This window comes from Lycorma delicatula, chromosome 10, assembly GCF_047948215.1.
Source record: "Lycorma delicatula isolate Av1 chromosome 10, ASM4794821v1, whole genome shotgun sequence".
NCBI classification, from domain to species: Eukaryota; Metazoa; Arthropoda; class Insecta; order Hemiptera; family Fulgoridae; genus Lycorma; species Lycorma delicatula.
Genome location: NC_134464.1, coordinates 110,447,859 through 110,466,941, shown reverse-complemented (window position 1 = coordinate 110,466,941; position 19,083 = coordinate 110,447,859). Strand labels below are relative to the sequence as shown.

Genomic DNA, 19,083 nt, shown 5'->3' with positions numbered 1-19,083 from the left:
ATTCTGATAAGTTATGAAGATTCTCTTACATCAGGTTGGGTGTTCAGGCTCAGTAGTGGGTCCTGTGTTGTATTCAATATTCACTGCAGACCTTCCAATCCTGGAAAATTGCTTGTTGCCTCATTCACTGATGACACAGCTATCCTTGCCGTTGATGAAGACCTTGGACTAGTCTCGAGGGTTTGCAATCAACATTAGATCTGTGCATGACTAAAGATGTTAATTAATAAAAGAAAGTTAATCAGAATAAATCAAAGCACATCACACTCAGAAGAGGTGACTGTCCTAGTGCGAATCTGGATGGTGATTTGAGCACACAATCAGAGCGAGTACGGTATCATGGATTACACCTAGATTGGTGTTTGACCTGGAAATATCATGTGAAGGAGAAAAGAAAACAACTCAACAAGAAATATAGAATCGGCTAATGAGGAGAAATTTACCCTAACATCGTCTAATAAAATTTTGATATACAAAGTTTCCCTTTGAACTGATCTATATTATGTAGGAACAACAACAAAAGTAACAATTTCATACAAAGCTTCCAAAACAAGGTAACTGTTACAATTTCAGAAGCGGCATGGTGCAGGACGATGAGATTCACGAATACGTGAGTTTGAGAAATAGTACAGCATTAAATACCAACGGCGAGGATAATTAAGGTTGAAATACTTCTATGTTCTAGACTGGGGAGTACTGGATGACAGATTGCAATTATTATCACCGATGCTATCATTATTATTTTACTTCAGTTCTTTACTCTTTTATTAATTGTTAGTGTTACAAGTGTTCTTGTTATTATCTACATTGTTCTGTGTCTATCGTCTCACTAACGGGTTTATTTACTTAAACACAAGTGTATGAGGTGTACCTCTTCCAGGTGTAGTATATCTACTTGCTGTAATTAAAAGTAAAAAAATGAATGCTACAAAGTAAAGATGTTTATGATTTTTTGTATAATTTATAAAATAAAAATAAATTGTATCTGTAATTCGCTTAGCATACACATATAGGACAGCCACTGTTAAATTATTATTAGGTGACTTTAAATGCCAGGTTTTGCTAAATATTATCAAAATATGTTTCTACTCACCTTACAGATTTTTCTACAAATTGTAATTTTTTAAATCAAATAATTTGTTAAAACTCTCGTGGTAATTCTCATGAGTTTGTTTTTTCTAATCTCACTGACATTAGTGTTAATATTGGTTATGGTGAAATTTTTTATCATGATAAATATCGTTTACCTTAGAGATAATGTTACCTAAGATTTTGAATTTTAATTTATACCTCATTAATTCTTACCAGATATAAAAATATTAATTTTGTAACATTCAAAATTTACTAAATGAGAATTTGATTGTAAATAATATTTAGTTTTTATATTTCCACATAATATTGAAGTTTGCACATGAAACATAGAAATTGAATTTGGTAGCAGATGAAAAATGCAATGCCTGACTGGGATTTGATATTAATCACAGATATAGAAATTTTTGGTTAGGAATTGCAACTACATATTAATAATATTGTTGATAGTCATGCACCAAAAATACTTATAAAAAATGTAATTTTTGAAGCAGTTCTCTAGTGAGAATTATCACAAATATTAATAAGAAAAACTTCCATAACTACAAAAACAATATAGATCTACCTTATTATTAACAATTATGTAAGAAAACATATGTAATACTTAGTCATAAAATTTATTTTTTCATTATACTGTTAAAGTTGAGGAATCTTTATCTAATGATTACAAAGATTTTTTAAAATATGCTAATAAAAATTATGATAGATCTTCTATTTTAGTATAAAGAATATTTTAATAGTTGATAGTTCTTAATATCAGAGTTGTAAGTTTTTAATTTTTTTTTTGTTTGTGAAAAGGACTAATGACTAAAGTCGATACTCAAAACCCACAAGAAAAAAAATATTTCGGAAATAAATAATCTTTATTAGAGTGATGTACTCACTCTTATAAATAATAAGAAATAAAAAATAGAGGTATCTAATCTACTATAAATATGTTATTTGAAATTGACAACTGTACAATACTTAACAGAAGTAATATGTTGAACAAACAACTTATGCCGAGTACAATGTATTTTTTTATTACATTTTTCTAATCTTCTAAGATTGCTGCTGTTTGCAACAATGCTATCTTCTGGCAAAAGAACTGATAATAATTAGCTGAAAAGGTTTTTGAGAGAAAAAGGTAGATAAATTTAAATTCACAAATTTTTATTTAATAATTTGAAATTCTATTTAAAATATATATATTTTTACAGTCTTTGATACATGGTAATTATCCTTATCTCATATACCTTATGTTAATAAGGTATACCTATTATACCTTATGTCATTTTAGATATAATCTGCATTAAACTGTTGTGGTTTATGTCATTTACTCTTCAGTTTAATATTTAATTCAATCATTTCATAATTTTGTTCCTTTTCATCAGTTTTATTTGCATATTGACTTTGCATGACTCCTGAACTTGATGTTTTGTTGGTTTTACTGTTTTTTGAAGAGCTTTCATTATATGTAAAGATAATTTTTGATGGCCATAGCTTAGTATTGATAGCATAAAGTATTCGTTTTTTACATATAAATATAATAAATATCAGTACACCTTGGAGTAAATTAAAGAAAAATATGGCTTGCCATAGCAGATCTAAGCTGGGTAAAATTAATTTTAATGGTTGTGATGCCCAAGGTATACCCATAACCAACAGCAGCTTTAAATATAAATTGAACCTGAAACAGATAATTATTTACTTATTTATTAATCATCAATAAATGTGTATAAACAGTTACATTTATGAGTAATTTAAGTATCATAAAATATGTAACAGTTAATTATTCTTAGGAATCTAAAATCCAAATCAAACTAACTTGAGAAACTAAAGGATGAAGTGATTTCCCAATGTTTCGTTGAATGGAATATGCTGTTTGCTATCAGTATCCCAAACCACTGAAATGCAGGTGATATTTAGTTATACGAATGACTCATTGATTTTTTTCATTAGAAGGACTGGTGCTTCTTGTACTCAGGTGATTTACAGCATCAGAAGACTGGGACAGCTCATATAAAGCAAAAGGTTAATATACCTCCATCCTTTATAAAAAAAATATTATATACATTGCTTTATCTCTGTATAGTTGTTACACAGAGTGATCAACTCAAGATGGCCAAAGTAGGGATCTCAGAAACTGTAAGTTTTATGAGAAACTTTAAATGAGAAACCTCCCCAGATTTTTCCCTTCATTAAAAATACAATATTACCATTTTTGAAATCATTGTCCTTTTTCCAGTATGGTGGTAAACCATATTATTTCTAATGTAAACCCTATGTTTTTATTGCATTTTTGGATGGAAATATTATTTTAAAACATTTTTATTCTTTGGTATTTTTCTGTAAATGCAGCCGTTACAGAGCTATGGCCTGACAATAATAAACTAATAAATGCAATTTTAATGGTAAATAATTATCAGATGTTTTTTGCACTGTTGAAAGATTTCTCGAATTTAACAGTACAATCACTGATGGTTAGTGTTGCCCTTATTCAATGGTTGTTTGAATTGTCAAGAAATTAATAAATACTTTATTGGTATAAAGAATTGTACATCATTATATGTCAAAAGAAAATGCATTGATTGTCACAGAAGGACACAATAAAGTGAGATTTTCCATAAACTGCTAGTGCGCCGTTATCAATAATCAAATTTTGGCTTTGGTTTTCTACGCTCTCGAGCGTCAATTGTTGGAAAACTTTCTACTGCCACCTATTAATGACTTGTCTTCAGATTGTTGAATGCAAATGTATTTCCAACAAGACTGAGCTCCAGCACACAACTACGGTGAGGTTAAAGAGGTTTTAAAAGTTTATTTCCAAAATAATTGCTTGGCCAGTGAGAAGTCCAGACCTTTTTTCATTAGATTACATTCTCTGAGGATATGTGAAAGACCAATTGTACACATCTCTGTATACTTCAGTGGAAGAAATAACAGCTAAGGTGGTCAAAATTTTTTACTATATTTGTTACAACACATTTTCTAAAGCTGATAACGATGTTTTCAGGAGGGGAACTGCCTGCATTTTTACTAATGGTGGCAATTTTGAAAATTTGTTGTAACTGACACTGCAATTCTGTTGTAATTCTTCCTTCATAATAGATAAAACTAAAACACTGGTTCAAGGTAAAATTCTTTTAATCTTACTTTACTTTATTTTCAACTTTACTTAATTTATGAACTTTGAGAATAATGTTTAACAACCAGGTACCAATGCATTAGGTTTTCAATTAAAATAATATAGGTAGATGGCCACCATATTTAATTTTACAATTGTCAGCCCATTGCCCCATAACAGCTGTGTTCAGAGAAAATATCCAAGAATTAAAATGTGTTGAAGTAATATTTTCTAGGCAGACGTAGAATAAAAATATGGGGTAAAATTGATAAAATGAGATTGGCAGCCATATTGGAAATTAATTTAAAAAATAATAATACTGTATTTTTAATTTAAGGAAAAATCTAGGGTAGATTCCCCTTTTAAAGTTTCTCATAAAAAATGTAACCCCAATGATGGCCGTGTTGAGTTGATCGTTCTGTATGATAGAAGGCATATGTACCTTTTTATAAAAATATAAATATAAAAATAAATTTGAGCTAATTAAAAAGCAATGAGAATTTCAGAATTATATATCTAAACTGGGAGAACTGATTCAATACAACAGATAAAAATGAACATTCTTTATCCAACCATGGTAAGCAAGAGTTTTCAAAATTTGCCTTTATTATGCACAGCTAATATGAAACATTTTAGTATATTTTAAATTAATGATTTATGTGCACTAATAATGTAGATAAATTCCATGTAAATTTTATTTATATAATAAAGTTTTCTTTTTTTCTAACCATAGCACAATCAATAAGATACCATAATTTTCAAGTACAGTACGCATGTTTTTCTGTAATCAGAGAATTAAAAACAATAAAACTGTTAAAATTGATAGTTTTAATTTGTATCTTCAAACTGAAACTGATGTAAATTATTATTTTAGATAAATTATTATTAAATTATCAACTTCTGTTTGTTAGTCAATTTTCCTTTATAATAATACTGACAGATATGAAAACATATTTTCATAATTCATTGTTTACCTTTATCAAATTTTTTTAATAGTTTCATATATTTTCTGCAAGAATGTATTTATATACATATTATATTTACACCTATTTATTGTATTTCACCCCAGATTTCTCAAAAACTACCTTCTACACACAACAATGATGCACTAACTAATCATCAAATCCTGTTATCCTGAAAGTAAAAAACCTAGTAGGATTAGAAATTCATTTGCAGAATCGATAATGAAAATTATAACCTTGGATGGAAGATGAGAAAAACAATCTGTTTTGATGAGTAGATCAGGGTAGTTTACTATCTTATCAGGATCTCAAAGAGCCAGCTTATGCTTGGTAGCAGTTTGTATTTATTGTTTCTCAACATTATTTTCATCAAAATGTAATTTTTCCTTTTTGTTATATTGAGAGTGGTTTTGTTTTCTTATAGCCAGCATGCTGATTTGAAGTCAGTCTGTTTCTGTTTAGAGAAGTATTGAAGGTGAGAAATAAGTCGTTTTAAGTGTTTATGATATCAACATGACAAGTTGAAATTAGTATTAAATAAATTTAGTTTGTTTTAATTCTCTTCTGTGTAGGGGATCTCCCTAGAATTATATAGATCAGTGTTTCTTAAACTGTGTTCCACACAACCCTGGGGTCCCGTGAAACTTACTTGCTTTTTTTCTTAACATTCAAAACAAAACTATAAAAATTAACCCCCCCTGAAATTAAAAAATAGAATCCCAAATAACCATCGCTTCCACTAGTTTATGTAGTACGATTTTTTATGTAACATCACGCCAAAATCCTGTCTTCACATCAGGCGTTTAGGTGTGCATGGTTGCCTGCATTATTGTGGACATTATTTAAATATGGTAATTTACACAGTAATCTTTAAAATCAATAGGTGTATCCATAAATATATTAACGTGTTCACGCAAGTATGTATACATTAACTTACCCATCTGTGATTTTAATATGCAATCATTAGCATGGTTGTGAAAATAAATGAATAAAACCATAAGCACTGCAAAAACAATCACAATATCGTCTTTGCGTTTGACACAACCTCAAAATGAAAACACTATCGCCAACAATGGGGTTCAGGTAATGTTTTCATTGATAAAGTATAGTTAGTGTAACAGAGCTAAAGATGATGAAATGTTTTCATTTTCTGTCAATAAATAGTTTTCACCCATGATAATTAAGAATTTAATTAATGCCATCTGTCGTAAGTCCAGTCAAATTCAATTGCATTTATAACGAAATAAATGAAATAGTCACTTGTCGATGTGTCATATTTTTTTTATTTTAAATATTTACTTATTGATAAACTTTATTGGTTTTGTCTTTGAAGTTTTAAAACCCATAAATTGTATTAATAATGTGTTTGTGTTTTATATTCCGTAGTTAATCATATAATCAATGTTAGTAACCATATAAACTTTATTCTGATTTAAAAGCTACCTGCCACACAATTTTTTGCTTTAAAATCATTTTCAACATTTTGTTACAAGATGGAAAGGAGGTCACTATAGCGTTTTACTGTAGAACTTGACTCTTCTACTTCGGACTCAACAACTAAGTCTTTTGTTAAAGATAACGTTGGTTATAACGAGAGTGCTATAAATAAAATGACCTCAAAAGAAGTTACGCCAGTTATTGCTTCTACAAGTAATCAATCCAGGCAGTTACTAAAAAGCTCAGGAAGTATGATGTAAGTTATGTCTTTAGGATTTGTGGCAATCCTCATTGTGTATATATACAGCAAGTTCTCCCAAATAGTTCCAGCTAAAATGCGTCGGCATTTGAAATCTGTTCATAGCGAATTAAAAGAAAAAGATGTTGAATTCTTCATTCAAAAAAGTGAAGAACTTTTAAAATTAAAAAGTTTTATGGAATTACGAAAATGGTAAATGAAAAAGCAACTGAGGCTTCTTAGTCAGCTATCGGATAGCTCAACACGGTGAAGCTTTCTCAATTGCGAAAAATCTTATTAAGCCTTCCGCTATGGAGATAGTAAAATGTATGTCAGATGTTAAATCAACAAAAGAAATTGCTAAGATCCCAATTTTGAATGACAGTAGCTCGGCACATCAGAGATTTAGCAGCCATTTTAAAGAATGAACTTACTTTTCGTCTGAAATCTTGCAAATTTTCATTACAAATGGATGAATCTACAGACATAGCTGGACTCGCAGTTTTAATTGTAATCGTAAGATATGAGCACGAAAATGCATTATTGGGGGATCTTCTGTTCTGTAAATCTCTACCACACATACTACTGGAGTGGAAATATTTGATCTCCTCAAATTCTTTTCTTGAAGAGAATCAAATACCATGGGACAACTGTATTGATATCTGTACCTATGGAGTAAAAGGCCATGAGTGGCATCATTAATGGGGCTGTACAGCTTATTAAAAATATCCCCAGAACTGTTCTAGTAGCCACTGCATGATCCATATTTGTTAAAATATTCCACACTTGTTGCGAAAGAGCGCAGTTGTAAAAAAATTGTCTCCCAGTCATAGAATTGCTTTTGATGAGGTCAAAATGATTAATTTCATAAAATCTTGGCTACTAAATAATTGTTTATTCAAAATACTATGTAGGATATGGGAAGTGTACTTTCATCTCTTCTTTTACAACTAAAAGATGGTTATCTCGAGAAAAGATACTAACCCGTATTTTTGAGCTAAAGGTGCTTGCCTTTATTTAGACCACAATTTTGAATTGAAAAATCAATTATTTGATAGAAATTGGCTGTTTAAAATTGCCTATTTAAGTGATATTTTTACAAAAATTGATGAACTTAATTTAATCGTTCAGGGAAAACAAGTAAATGAAGTTACTACCCACGAAAAGATTCTTGCTTTTAAAAAAAAGATTGAATTTTGGACAATTTGTGTGAGCTCCAACAATTTTTATTGCTTCCCAACAATAAAAGGTTTTTCACAAGAAGGTGTTCAAATAGAAGAAACATATATTAAAGAAATTATTCGGAACCTGAAAGGTTTGAGTGAAGCTTTAAAAAGTATTTTTCATTTGAAAAATACTTTTTAAAGCTTCATTAAATATCAAAATTCATTGTGGTTTATTGTCAATGCAAAACCTTCAACAACTATGTCAGCAGAAGAGTACAAAACTTTTATTGAAATGACCTCTGAGTCAATATTGCAAGAAAAATTTTAATTAATGATATTAATAGAATTCTGGTGCAGTTGATATTCAAAGATCAATATCCTCATTTGTCAAAAAAGGCCATGTTGCCACTTTTACCATTTGCAATTATATATATGTGCAAAACGAGGTTCTCAGCTTGTGTCGACAAAAAATAAATATCGCCACAGAATGAATGCCAAACCTGACATGAGAATTCAACTTTCATTTATAAAACCTAATATTAAGTATATCTGCGATAATAAAATGCAGTACCACTCATTTCATTAAAATTTAAATTCTGATTAAATAACTTATTTTTTAGATATTTTAAGAATTTTTGGATTAATGTTAAAATTATTATTTGAAGCAAATAAATATTGTTCAAAATAATTTTCTCATTGTTTTTGCAAATAATCCATTTATAAAAAATCGCATTAAAACCATACTATTGAAGCAAACCAGGGGGTTCCGCAAAAAAGGGTGGGCATTAAAAAGGGTTCCGCTTATAAAAAAGTTAAACAAACACTGATATATAGATAATAAAAATGAATTTCTGCAGAACACATGTTTACCAAAAATTATTTGTCTTCCAGTACAATTTGACTGAAGTTCTTTTTATTGAATATCTGGGGGCAGGTTGTTTACTGAATTTTCTTCGTATAGGGCAAAGAATTTGAAGACGTTCAACGTTGCTACAAGCGCTGCCAGTTTCGACACACAGTTGAACGGTGGGAAATCCGGTGTTAATGTGCTTCCATTTTGATGATGAGAAACATAAACGAGAGCAATATTCAACGTAGTCGGTGGGCCCGACAAGTGTTTACTGCAGACGTCTTCGGAAGTACCGTAAGTACTCTGTAAATAGTAATAATAGTGCATGTTTTAAGGGGGCTATCGTAATGTATTACAATTGAATACCCTTAGATAGTTAAAATTCGGAAATTAAATGGGTAGGGTGCTTACATTGCTCTGGTTGAACTTGGCGAGATCGCCGTGTGTAGGGGGTTGGATGTTTTCTTGTTACAGCATCCTATATTGTTTAAGGGTCACAACAAAAGAAGTCGTTTATCTCAGAGAAGACCACTATGATGCTTCCCCAAGGACGTTTGGGGGCGATGGGGCGAGTCGGCGTATCGATACTCGAACACGAAAAATATTCAGTCTTCACAAATACAATTATAAGGGGATCACTTTTTGTAAATTTCCTGACTTCCTGTTCGTCCCAGACCAATACCGATCCGAGCCTTCCATGTCTCCTGATACCAAATCCAAAATCCGTCTTATATCAAAGGCGGAATGGATGCATTGCTTCCTTCCCAGATATGCTCTTATCCATAAAAATATGCTGGAAATTCTCAAACAGATTAACGCTGTAAAATGGTTACTTTTATTAAAAGTTGACCGTTACAGAATAAAGTGTTTGATAACTATGCTATGTAATCGGCGAAAAGAAAAAAAATCTCTTCTTTTCAATATAGAAGTCATACGGTTATCGCGAAGGAAAGTGTTAACCCGTTTGTTGAATTTGTAAGATATTAATAAATTAATATTTTTCAAGGATAAACAAACGCCATTCTCAATATTTTACAGAATAACGAGTATGTTGCTATTAGCTACTTAGCTGATGTATTTACACATTTAACGGACTTGAATGTGAATTTGCATGGACGTGTTAAAGACATTTTATTAATAACATAGTTCATGCTTTCATTAAGAGGCTTGATGTCTGGATTACTTGTCTTCAAAATAACAATTTTGATTATACTGAGAAGACATTATTATTCACCACAGTTTGAATAGCATGAAGATGCATTTGCCTGAGCTAAAAATTCAGTGGGCGAGTGTTTCCCAGAAGATAAAAATGATTTCTGGAAGATTGGTACTGAATTTATTTATTAGCTGTTACAACTGCTAAGTTACCATTTGGAGATTCACGACCAGTTCATGTAAATGTCTACCGATAAAACGTTACAACTACAATTAATTCACATCTGAAGATTTATAAATGTTTTAGCTTGCTCATCAAAGTGAATATGGAAAGCATTAATCCCTTTCATCACGTCTTACCTTTTTAAAAAGGGTTTTTTCGTCTTAAGTTTGCGTTGACGTTAGGAAACGTCTTTTATCATTTGAAAACTATTTGCTTTTGTTTGTTTCTATCATAGATCCACTTAAAGTTTCTCCATTGTTTCAATGAAAAACAAATGTGACCGTTCATTAATTTATTATTTTTACACAAGTACTTATAAATGTAAATAAAATGTTTACAATAAAGGATTTTTCTTTCTCATAAAATGATTTCATTACTGTTTACATGTAAAGTTGTAGACTAATCTCGTGACCTCCAGGTTGAGAAAAGCTGATCTAGAACAATTATTTTTATTCTGTCCATAATGCTGACATCACACAAATTGGTCAATCCCAGGAGACCTCTTTTTTCCTGTTTAGCCTCCGGGAATTACCGTTCTGGTATGTATGAGTGTAGTCTTGTACAGTATCAGTTTGATCATTTCTAAGATATGTGGTTAATTGAAACCCAACCACCAAGAACACCGGTGTCCGCGATCTAGTATTCAAATCCCTATAAAAGTAATTGCCTTCACTAGGACTTGAACACTGGAATTCTTGACTTCCTAATCTGCTGATTTTGGAAGACGTTTTCACCACTAAACCAACCCGGTAGGTTATCCCAGGGCACCTAGGTTCTTCAAACCTAGCACTGCAGTTGTCAATATATCTCAAACTGAACATTTTTTTTTACAAATTTGAAATTTTAGGTAAATAAAAAAAATTAGTATCTGTTCCTTTGTAATTCAATGGCGGTGTTGATGCTTCAAACCATCTGGGCTTGATCTTCAATTCCCTCCTTGATCACATGAACTGGACTCAAGAAGTGTAAATTCTGTAGTACTATCCAGAACGACCTCTCGTCTTTTCTGGTAAAAGCATGTCCTATAAGGTTGCGTTCTCCGAGGGATTGAATAATCCTTGTATAAGCATTATTCTCAGTTGTTTTTTTTATAAATTACACACATACTGTACTCGGATTTGGTCACGATTGTTTTTAACAATTCATAATGTTTCCATGCGTCAGTGACACTACACAATACAATTGGTGAAGGTTTAACCTTCTCCTACCGATTAGTTTGCTCACTGGCCTCTTCCACAGGAAGATGATTAAACTGATTAGAAAGTGTTCTTAGATCATTATTAAAAACCAAAAACACCAAGGGTTTGCAAACTATTTTCTGGTGTGCACAAATCGATAGAGTTTGCCATGGTATATTCTCCGTTAGGAAACCCACATTATCAGATTCACTTTCATTCCCTGAGATATCACTATTACTATCGACAATATCGTCTCTAATCAATCTGTGGACATGATGCTTTCCGGGGAGGGGGTCATTATCCCCCAGAATAATTATTACGGACATTAATTTGTAATAATTATAATTACAGACTAATAATGCTTAAAGTCATTATTAGTCTTCATTCGTGTTGCTCGAACTTTTGGGTAGCACCTTGTAATACCCACAAATTCCTAAAGTTGTAGGCAATGGGAGCGTGTCTTTTCAGCTGCTATTGTACGAATTTTTGCACGCAAGTACTGCGTATGAAGTGTGCTAACAAATAAATAATTACTGGATCGAATCCTCTATAATGTACCGACAGTAATGGTGGAAACTATGGGTGTATTGATGTATTTTGATGACACAGTAAAACTTTATACTTATGGAGATTTATGCGAGTTGACTACAGTCGGATAGATTTTTGCATTAATTTTTGAAGTTTATCCTAAGATGAACTTTACGCAGTTTCTTAACAATAAATTATGGTGTCTTATATATTATTTTAGTGAACTATTTTAACGCTCATGGACAGTTTTAGGAGGCATGTTTGAGATTGTCTGTGGTCATTTTTGCACCTGAATGTAAAACCACCAATGTAGTTTGCAGGGAAGTGTTTAAAATCCATATTATCTGCGCCGATGCAAATAATATGGATTGTCAATAAAATCTGTAGTTAAAAACATTCCCAAAATAAAGTCAGATGCTATAAACAATTTGATAAGATTAAAGTCTTCGCCAAGATAAATTGACCAATTTACCCACTAAAATATCCATCTTTAAATTACAGTAGAATTTAAAAAATCTTATGTTTCTTTAGAAGACTTATTTTTTTAACATCTCGTTTTCTATATTCAGATTTATTTCAATAACCATTTAATTTACTACTAAATAAATATTCTGTTGTAAGAATTAATAGAGAACTAAAGTGGTAAAGACATAATAAAACAACAAATGGCATTAATAACATATTTTATCATATCACAGACTAAATATTAAGAAATATAAATAAAAATAAAACAATAATAAATAATAAAAGATTACTTAATAAAACAATAATTATAAGAATAATTAATAATATATTATTTATATATAAGTTATACACAAAAATAAAAGCTGGTTATTTATAAAGCTATTTAAGAAAATAATTTTTTATGATTTATTCCTTTAATTTGACAAACATTCCTACAAGTAGACAAAACAAATAAATAGACATTTTTATGTATTAAGATGGATTACCTTTCTTCTTTGTTTTTTACTGTAAATTTCAGCAGATGTGGGAAATATTACGTGTAATTTATAAAGTAGTTCAGTTTTACCCATTAAGGCATCGATCCATCTTTTAAGCCCAGTCTGGTATCGCCTAAAATAAAAGTTACACTTAAATTTCACTTCCAATTTAAAGTCATTGAGAAATAAAAGAAAACTTGCTGATGTGGCAGTCCCCGTTTGATGAATAAATATCAAACGGGGACTGGTGTTACATATTATCAATGTTTTTTGTACTAATGGAATTCTTAACTAAAACTTAATAGTTTAATTGTGGAAGAATTGAAAACAAAAGGTGTTTTTTAATTTTTAGATGGGTGAAGGAAATTTTGAATTTTAGTAGAGAATTAGAGAATGAGTTATTAAAAAGTAGATGTATACATTGCTCTGAAGGTTGTAAATATTTGATTGCACTTGTAAAAATTTGAGTTCAAAATAGGGAGAAAAACTTACTCCTACAGGTAGTCTAGTCTTATATAGCATATCAAATCAGCCTATTAAGCATACATTTACCTTCTTTAGTTTTAATGCTGCATGACATTTCACTAATGCTCTTAAATGAAGACCTAAAAAAAGTGTTATGCATTTCATATGACTAGAAAAATGATTACAATCATTAACTGAGGTAATAAAAGAGAAAAAAAAGAAATGGAAAATAACCAGTATATGTGAGATAAAAAACAGAAATATTTCTTTAATAAGATTAAAAATTAATTATTTGTAATGGTTGTTCCTTTTTTTACGTTGAATCAGTTGGTATTTTATACAGGATGTATCTCAAATAATGTATAAAAGAGCTGGTACATTTATTTAACATGGTCAAACTATGCCAATTACTTGCAAATGCAAACACAGATAGGAGACAAATCTAAAACATTTTTATACAATTCATACAGAATGAAACTATACATTTTAATGGTTTGTAATTCCATCTTATTTATTCTAAATAAACATCTACAACTTCAATCACATATCCAGTTCGATTATATAAAAAGTATTTAATTTCATATTTCCTCCGCAAAAATTAAGAATACTTCTATATAATGAAAACCAATAGTAAAAGGAAAACACCATAACACCTAACATCGGGTGAGACTAAACTATCACTCTTCATCAAACAGAGAATGCTAAATCAGCAGTTTTTTTCAAATAATAAATGCAAAATTAAAACTCGCGTTTAAAAAAACACAAATAAATTTTGTTATGATAAATAGTAAATAAAAAATATCCCTAAAACAGGGATTATAATATTTTTTCTTTACTTTATGTTACTAAATTTCAAAATTTTAATTTAATAGTTTTATAACATTTAAGATAAAATATTATTTTATTGTATTTAGGTCAGTGTTAGTAAATTAATTAGTAAGTTACATGCAAGTAGAAAATTATAATATTATTTGTTAAAAACAGTTAATTAACACTACTGCTTTTGATGTTGTCATTTTCATTTTTTGGTTTAGCAGAGATCTCTTCATTGATACAAATAGATTTCTATAAAATAATAACACACACACACACATATATATATATATGTATATATACATACACACACACACACACACACACACACACACACATATATATATATATATACATACACACACACACACACAAAACTGCAGAGGTGCATTACCTCTAAACACAAACATACAAAATTTGGGTTGTGGGATATTTTAACTTTTGATAATTGCTTTCTATGTATTTTTTAGCACTGAATTCAAAAATAACCTTCATTTTTTTGGCATCACGTCAGGAATTTTCGCAAATCACAAATTTCAAAATTTGTAAAAAGTTGAAAAATAGCGAAAATGTGATACTATAAAATGATACTATAAAATAAACATAAAACTTTTTTTTATAATGAATGAATATAATATATTCACTTTTTACTTCCTTGTATGAAGTAAAGGAAGTATTGTAATCGCGAAATATATTGGTTTCCAGATTTCAAGAGAAATATCCATTTTGAATAGTCTGACATCAACAGCTTCATCTTCATATGATCCCATGTTTTTGGTGGTTCTAGAATTGGAAAGGTTCTAGACTGTAAGACATTAGTCTTATAGTAGAGAGAATATTAGAATATTTAATAGAATGTCTAGTCTTAGCTGTTGTCCCTGATATTTTCATTATTCAAAAATAACAATTCTGGAAGTGAAATGATCCTTTAGTTCTCTCCAAAGCATTGAAATTGCAAATATCATGTGATAAGAACAATTTAATCAACCAGTCAACTGTCTTACATATGTACTGCAACAAATATGAAGAGCCAGGACCTGTCCTGATACCTATTTTACATCCAAAATATATGATATGATTATAAATATATAACATCAATCATATGTTCATATGATTCTTTTATCTGTGAAGTTATATTTCTGCTCTGAGAGATTAATATTACCTCACCACAAATGAAGTAGAAACTGTCTGGATGATTAATGGAACAGTGTGGCAAATTTTATTTATTAATTTTCTACGAAGCAGCAGGTCCAATTACTGTCATTTTATGACATATGAATTATGTAGCGTATGAAAAATGCTATGCTGATATATTCAAATTTTGAACCTTCCAGATGAAAGACAGAGGACCACTAAGCTACAAAGATCAACATTTTATACTTTTTTTTTAACCTCCGAAACCACCGTTAGGTATTACTTCAGAGGATGAGATGAGCATGTAAAAACACACTTCAACAATACGCAGACTACAAACATTTATCAAAACGATACGGTGAAGATACAAACGCAACATAAATATGTTGTTTGACTATGTACTAAACAGGGTTCCCAAACCGTTTTTAATACAAAAGTTATTTACAATAATGCCACCGGTAACTACATTGATGGCGTTGCATAGCTTCAAAAAAATCTATTGGAAGAACAATTTCCATATATTAATTGTTAATATTTTTAAACCTATAAGCAGTAAACGAATAATTAATTAACAACTACTTTTAACACGTCTTTTCCTTCTTAAATCACGTACTGGTAATTCATTATTTTTGTATCAAAAAATAAAATCTTAAAGAAATATCTCTTATCAATTTTTTATTTGCAATGTCAATTAAAAAAAAGTACTAAGTACTTTTTGTTACTAAGTCTAAGTACTTAGATTCACTAAATTTACTTACTACTAATATTTTTAACACAGATTTACTCATCTCTGACTTAAGTGAGTCAGCTTCTGCGTACAGCTCTAGCAGCGAGTAATTGAATTATTCGTGTTGATAATGCATTCATTATTTCAGCGACTGAATGATATTTTAATTTTTGAAATATCATTAGATAAATTTATTTTTTCGGCTCTCCCAAAGATCTTAGCTTTTACGAAATTTACATTAAATATATTACAAATTTTATATTAAATATACTCTTTATACATAACTTTAGCTGAGTAAAGTGGAATTTTTTACTTCAGTAGCAAAACATACTTGAGTGTAACAGTCTTCTTTTATTTTTAACATGTTTATTTCAAATCTTTAAGTAGAATTTAATAAAAGATTTAACAGAAAACATTATACACTACCGATAAACCCGTTTTTACACGTATGGTATTTTGGTAATTTTAATCAACCACCGCTAACAAGAAAACTAAATTGTAAGTTTATAATATATTGTAAACTGCTAAATGTGATTTGTTTTGTAAGTACTAAGGAATCTAATTTAAGTTCTACCGCTGAATATATGTGTGCAGTATAAACGAAAATCTTATAACTCACCTACTCCGTGTAAAAATACCACTGTTCCTTCTGGATGTTTAGGTAACACTTCTACTATATTATTTATCCTTTTTAAAGCTTTATCTTCTGCTGTAGATATATCACCATAATAAAAGTAACAATAAAAACTAAATTAACATTTCGACAAAATTCTTTCTTCAAACAGAGAACTTTGTGATCGTCATTTAGATGGTCGTAACTTTAATCATCGATGTTAATATAGAAGGGATTCATATTTACCTGAAATATTTTCACTAAGTAGTTAATCATAATTGGTCACTGCATCAATATTAATTCAACACTGATAAGATTCTGTATTATTATATCAGTTAGGGAAATAAGTAATTATTATTAAACTATAATTAACAGGCTATTCAAGGTCGGTACTAAAAATTTTCAGAATAAATGAATGTACTTTCAAAATCACAATGCTTTTTAAGTGGGTAAAGTGGAATTTTTTCCTTCAATGGTAAAAACATACTTGAACGTAGCATTATTTCGTTTTTAAGAAGTTCATCTAAAATCTTTAAATAAAATTTAGTGAATGATTAAACAAACAATTAAACATTATACATTACATTAAACCGATTTTATTTTAAGTTGATACATTCTCAGAACATTAGAGGCAAATTGAAGAAAATTAATTAGTTTTACTGATGTCCTAATAAACATATTCATATTAAAAAAATATATATATAGCATTATAACTGAACTAGATCATTGAGGCAATTGATCCTGAGGTAGATCATACATATCTTTTGCAAGTAATCACGTTTTTGAATGTGCACTGTTCTATAGCTTTAATTTAATTTTTTGCTTTTAGCTTATATATAATTAATATTTTACATTTTATACTGCGTTTATATTAATTTTGTTTGTCACTTCTGACCAGGAAAGTGTAGTTACAATTGTTTATTGAAAGCATTTCTTTTTTTTTATGGCATAAATTTGCAATACTATAAATATCAAAAAGGAAACAAAGTCAAATGAAAGTTGAACTTAGTACTGTTTTTGTGACATTCATAAAGCAGTTCAACGATTGTGATTTCCACCATTCACACTAACACATAATTTTATTTTTTCAGTGATTCTAGTGTAGCATAGAAATCAGGTTAGTTATTAATTCTTTTCATGCACATACCTGTATATAATCTTTACACATATTCGCACTATGCCATTACATCTCTGATCTGAAACTCTGGAATCCTTGGTTACCGCAACTCAAATTTGTTTCTTCCACTTTTCTTATTTTGGGTACTCCTATTTTCAAATATTTTTCTGGTGGGGAGCAGGATGTGATTAGGCAGTAATAGTCCTCACCAGATTTGTAGAGAAAGGATTACGACCAGTCTCTCTGCTCTGCTTTTTACCAAGCTAGCCATTTAAGTGGCTAGAGTTTATAAAAAAATCTTTTTTATAAAACAGATTAATATCATGGCTGTTTATTTTCTACTTAAGCATAAACGTAATTTAGTTTTTAGAAAAAAAAAACATCAGAACCTCTTCTATCAATTCTCCAGAGAAAGTAGTAAAAATTTACTCTCCAGAAAAAGAAGTAACAAATTTACTGAATTTTTTCTGCTTTTGAAGAAAGATTTTTTCTTAAACCTTTCAACAGCATTATTTATAAAATAAAATTGTTACAGAGAGTGGAACAACTATCCCTGAAGATTTCACAAAAAAAATTCTTTTCAGAATTCAGTAGGCTTTAATCTCTGTTTAATAAATCTATATTTAAATAGATCTTAGGTGTCAAAGTGATGGAATTCACTCTTTTAAAAACAAGATAAAGCCTCTGAAAGTTTAAAATTTCATATAAGATGTGGCAAAAATAAATTTCTAAAAAATAGTGAACACTGCACCTGATTTTGAATTTTAAGATATCAGAGTAAGTGGTCAGTATAAACATAATGTTAGAAAATAAGTTACTTTATCCTTTTTAAAATTCAATTGACTTGTGCGGGGCAAAACTGGATTAAATGAAACATGCTGCTATATCACTTTTGGTCAACACAAAATTATTTACTGTATGTGTTGATCGATTGATCAATGACCTGAATTCAGTTAAAATCTTTATTAATGAAAATTTGATGATTTGAGATATGACTAGAGTTATAGATATGATTAGAGTTCAGAAGGTATTTGGTGGTACATTTATTTTCATTCTTATTTTAATTTGTTAGTTTTATGGGAATAAATTTAATCAATATCTCTTTTTACAGGTATAAGAAAACAATGCTGGAATATATCAAATGTTAAAGGAATCATTAATGATCATTCTGACGTCCAGGAAAAAGTTCATATGAAGTCTGTTTTAATCAGCAAAATTCTCATAGAAATCCTGTCATATGTGGCGATTACACAAGTACTGTAGAAGTTCAGAGAGCTGTATCAGTTGATAATGTGGGTGGCTGAGAACTGCCATTGAGGAAGAAACAAACAGAACAAAATT

General features: G+C 29.7%; 1 protein-coding gene across 6 annotated transcripts in view; it reads right to left on the bottom strand.

Annotated features, from left to right (window-relative positions):
- Positions 1-2,224: 2,224 nt before the first annotated feature.
- Positions 2,225-19,083, bottom strand: part of LOC142331320 (uncharacterized) — a 101,820-nt gene continuing 84,961 nt past the window's right edge. For 4 of the 6 annotated variants that reach the window (XM_075377146.1, XM_075377142.1, XM_075377145.1 and 1 more), the window contains exons 5-7: positions 16,632-16,871; positions 12,883-13,006; positions 2,225-2,758 (exon numbers count right to left, since the gene is read on the bottom strand). In XM_075377146.1, coding sequence (XP_075233261.1) covers positions 16,833-16,871 — 39 coding nt within the window. In that variant the 3' untranslated portion in view covers positions 2,225-2,758; positions 12,883-13,006; positions 16,632-16,832. Of the gene's footprint in view, positions 2,759-12,598; positions 13,007-16,631; positions 16,872-19,083 lie in introns of those variants that run through there. The other 2 variants (XR_012757960.1, XR_012757959.1) reach the window with 2 other exon arrangements.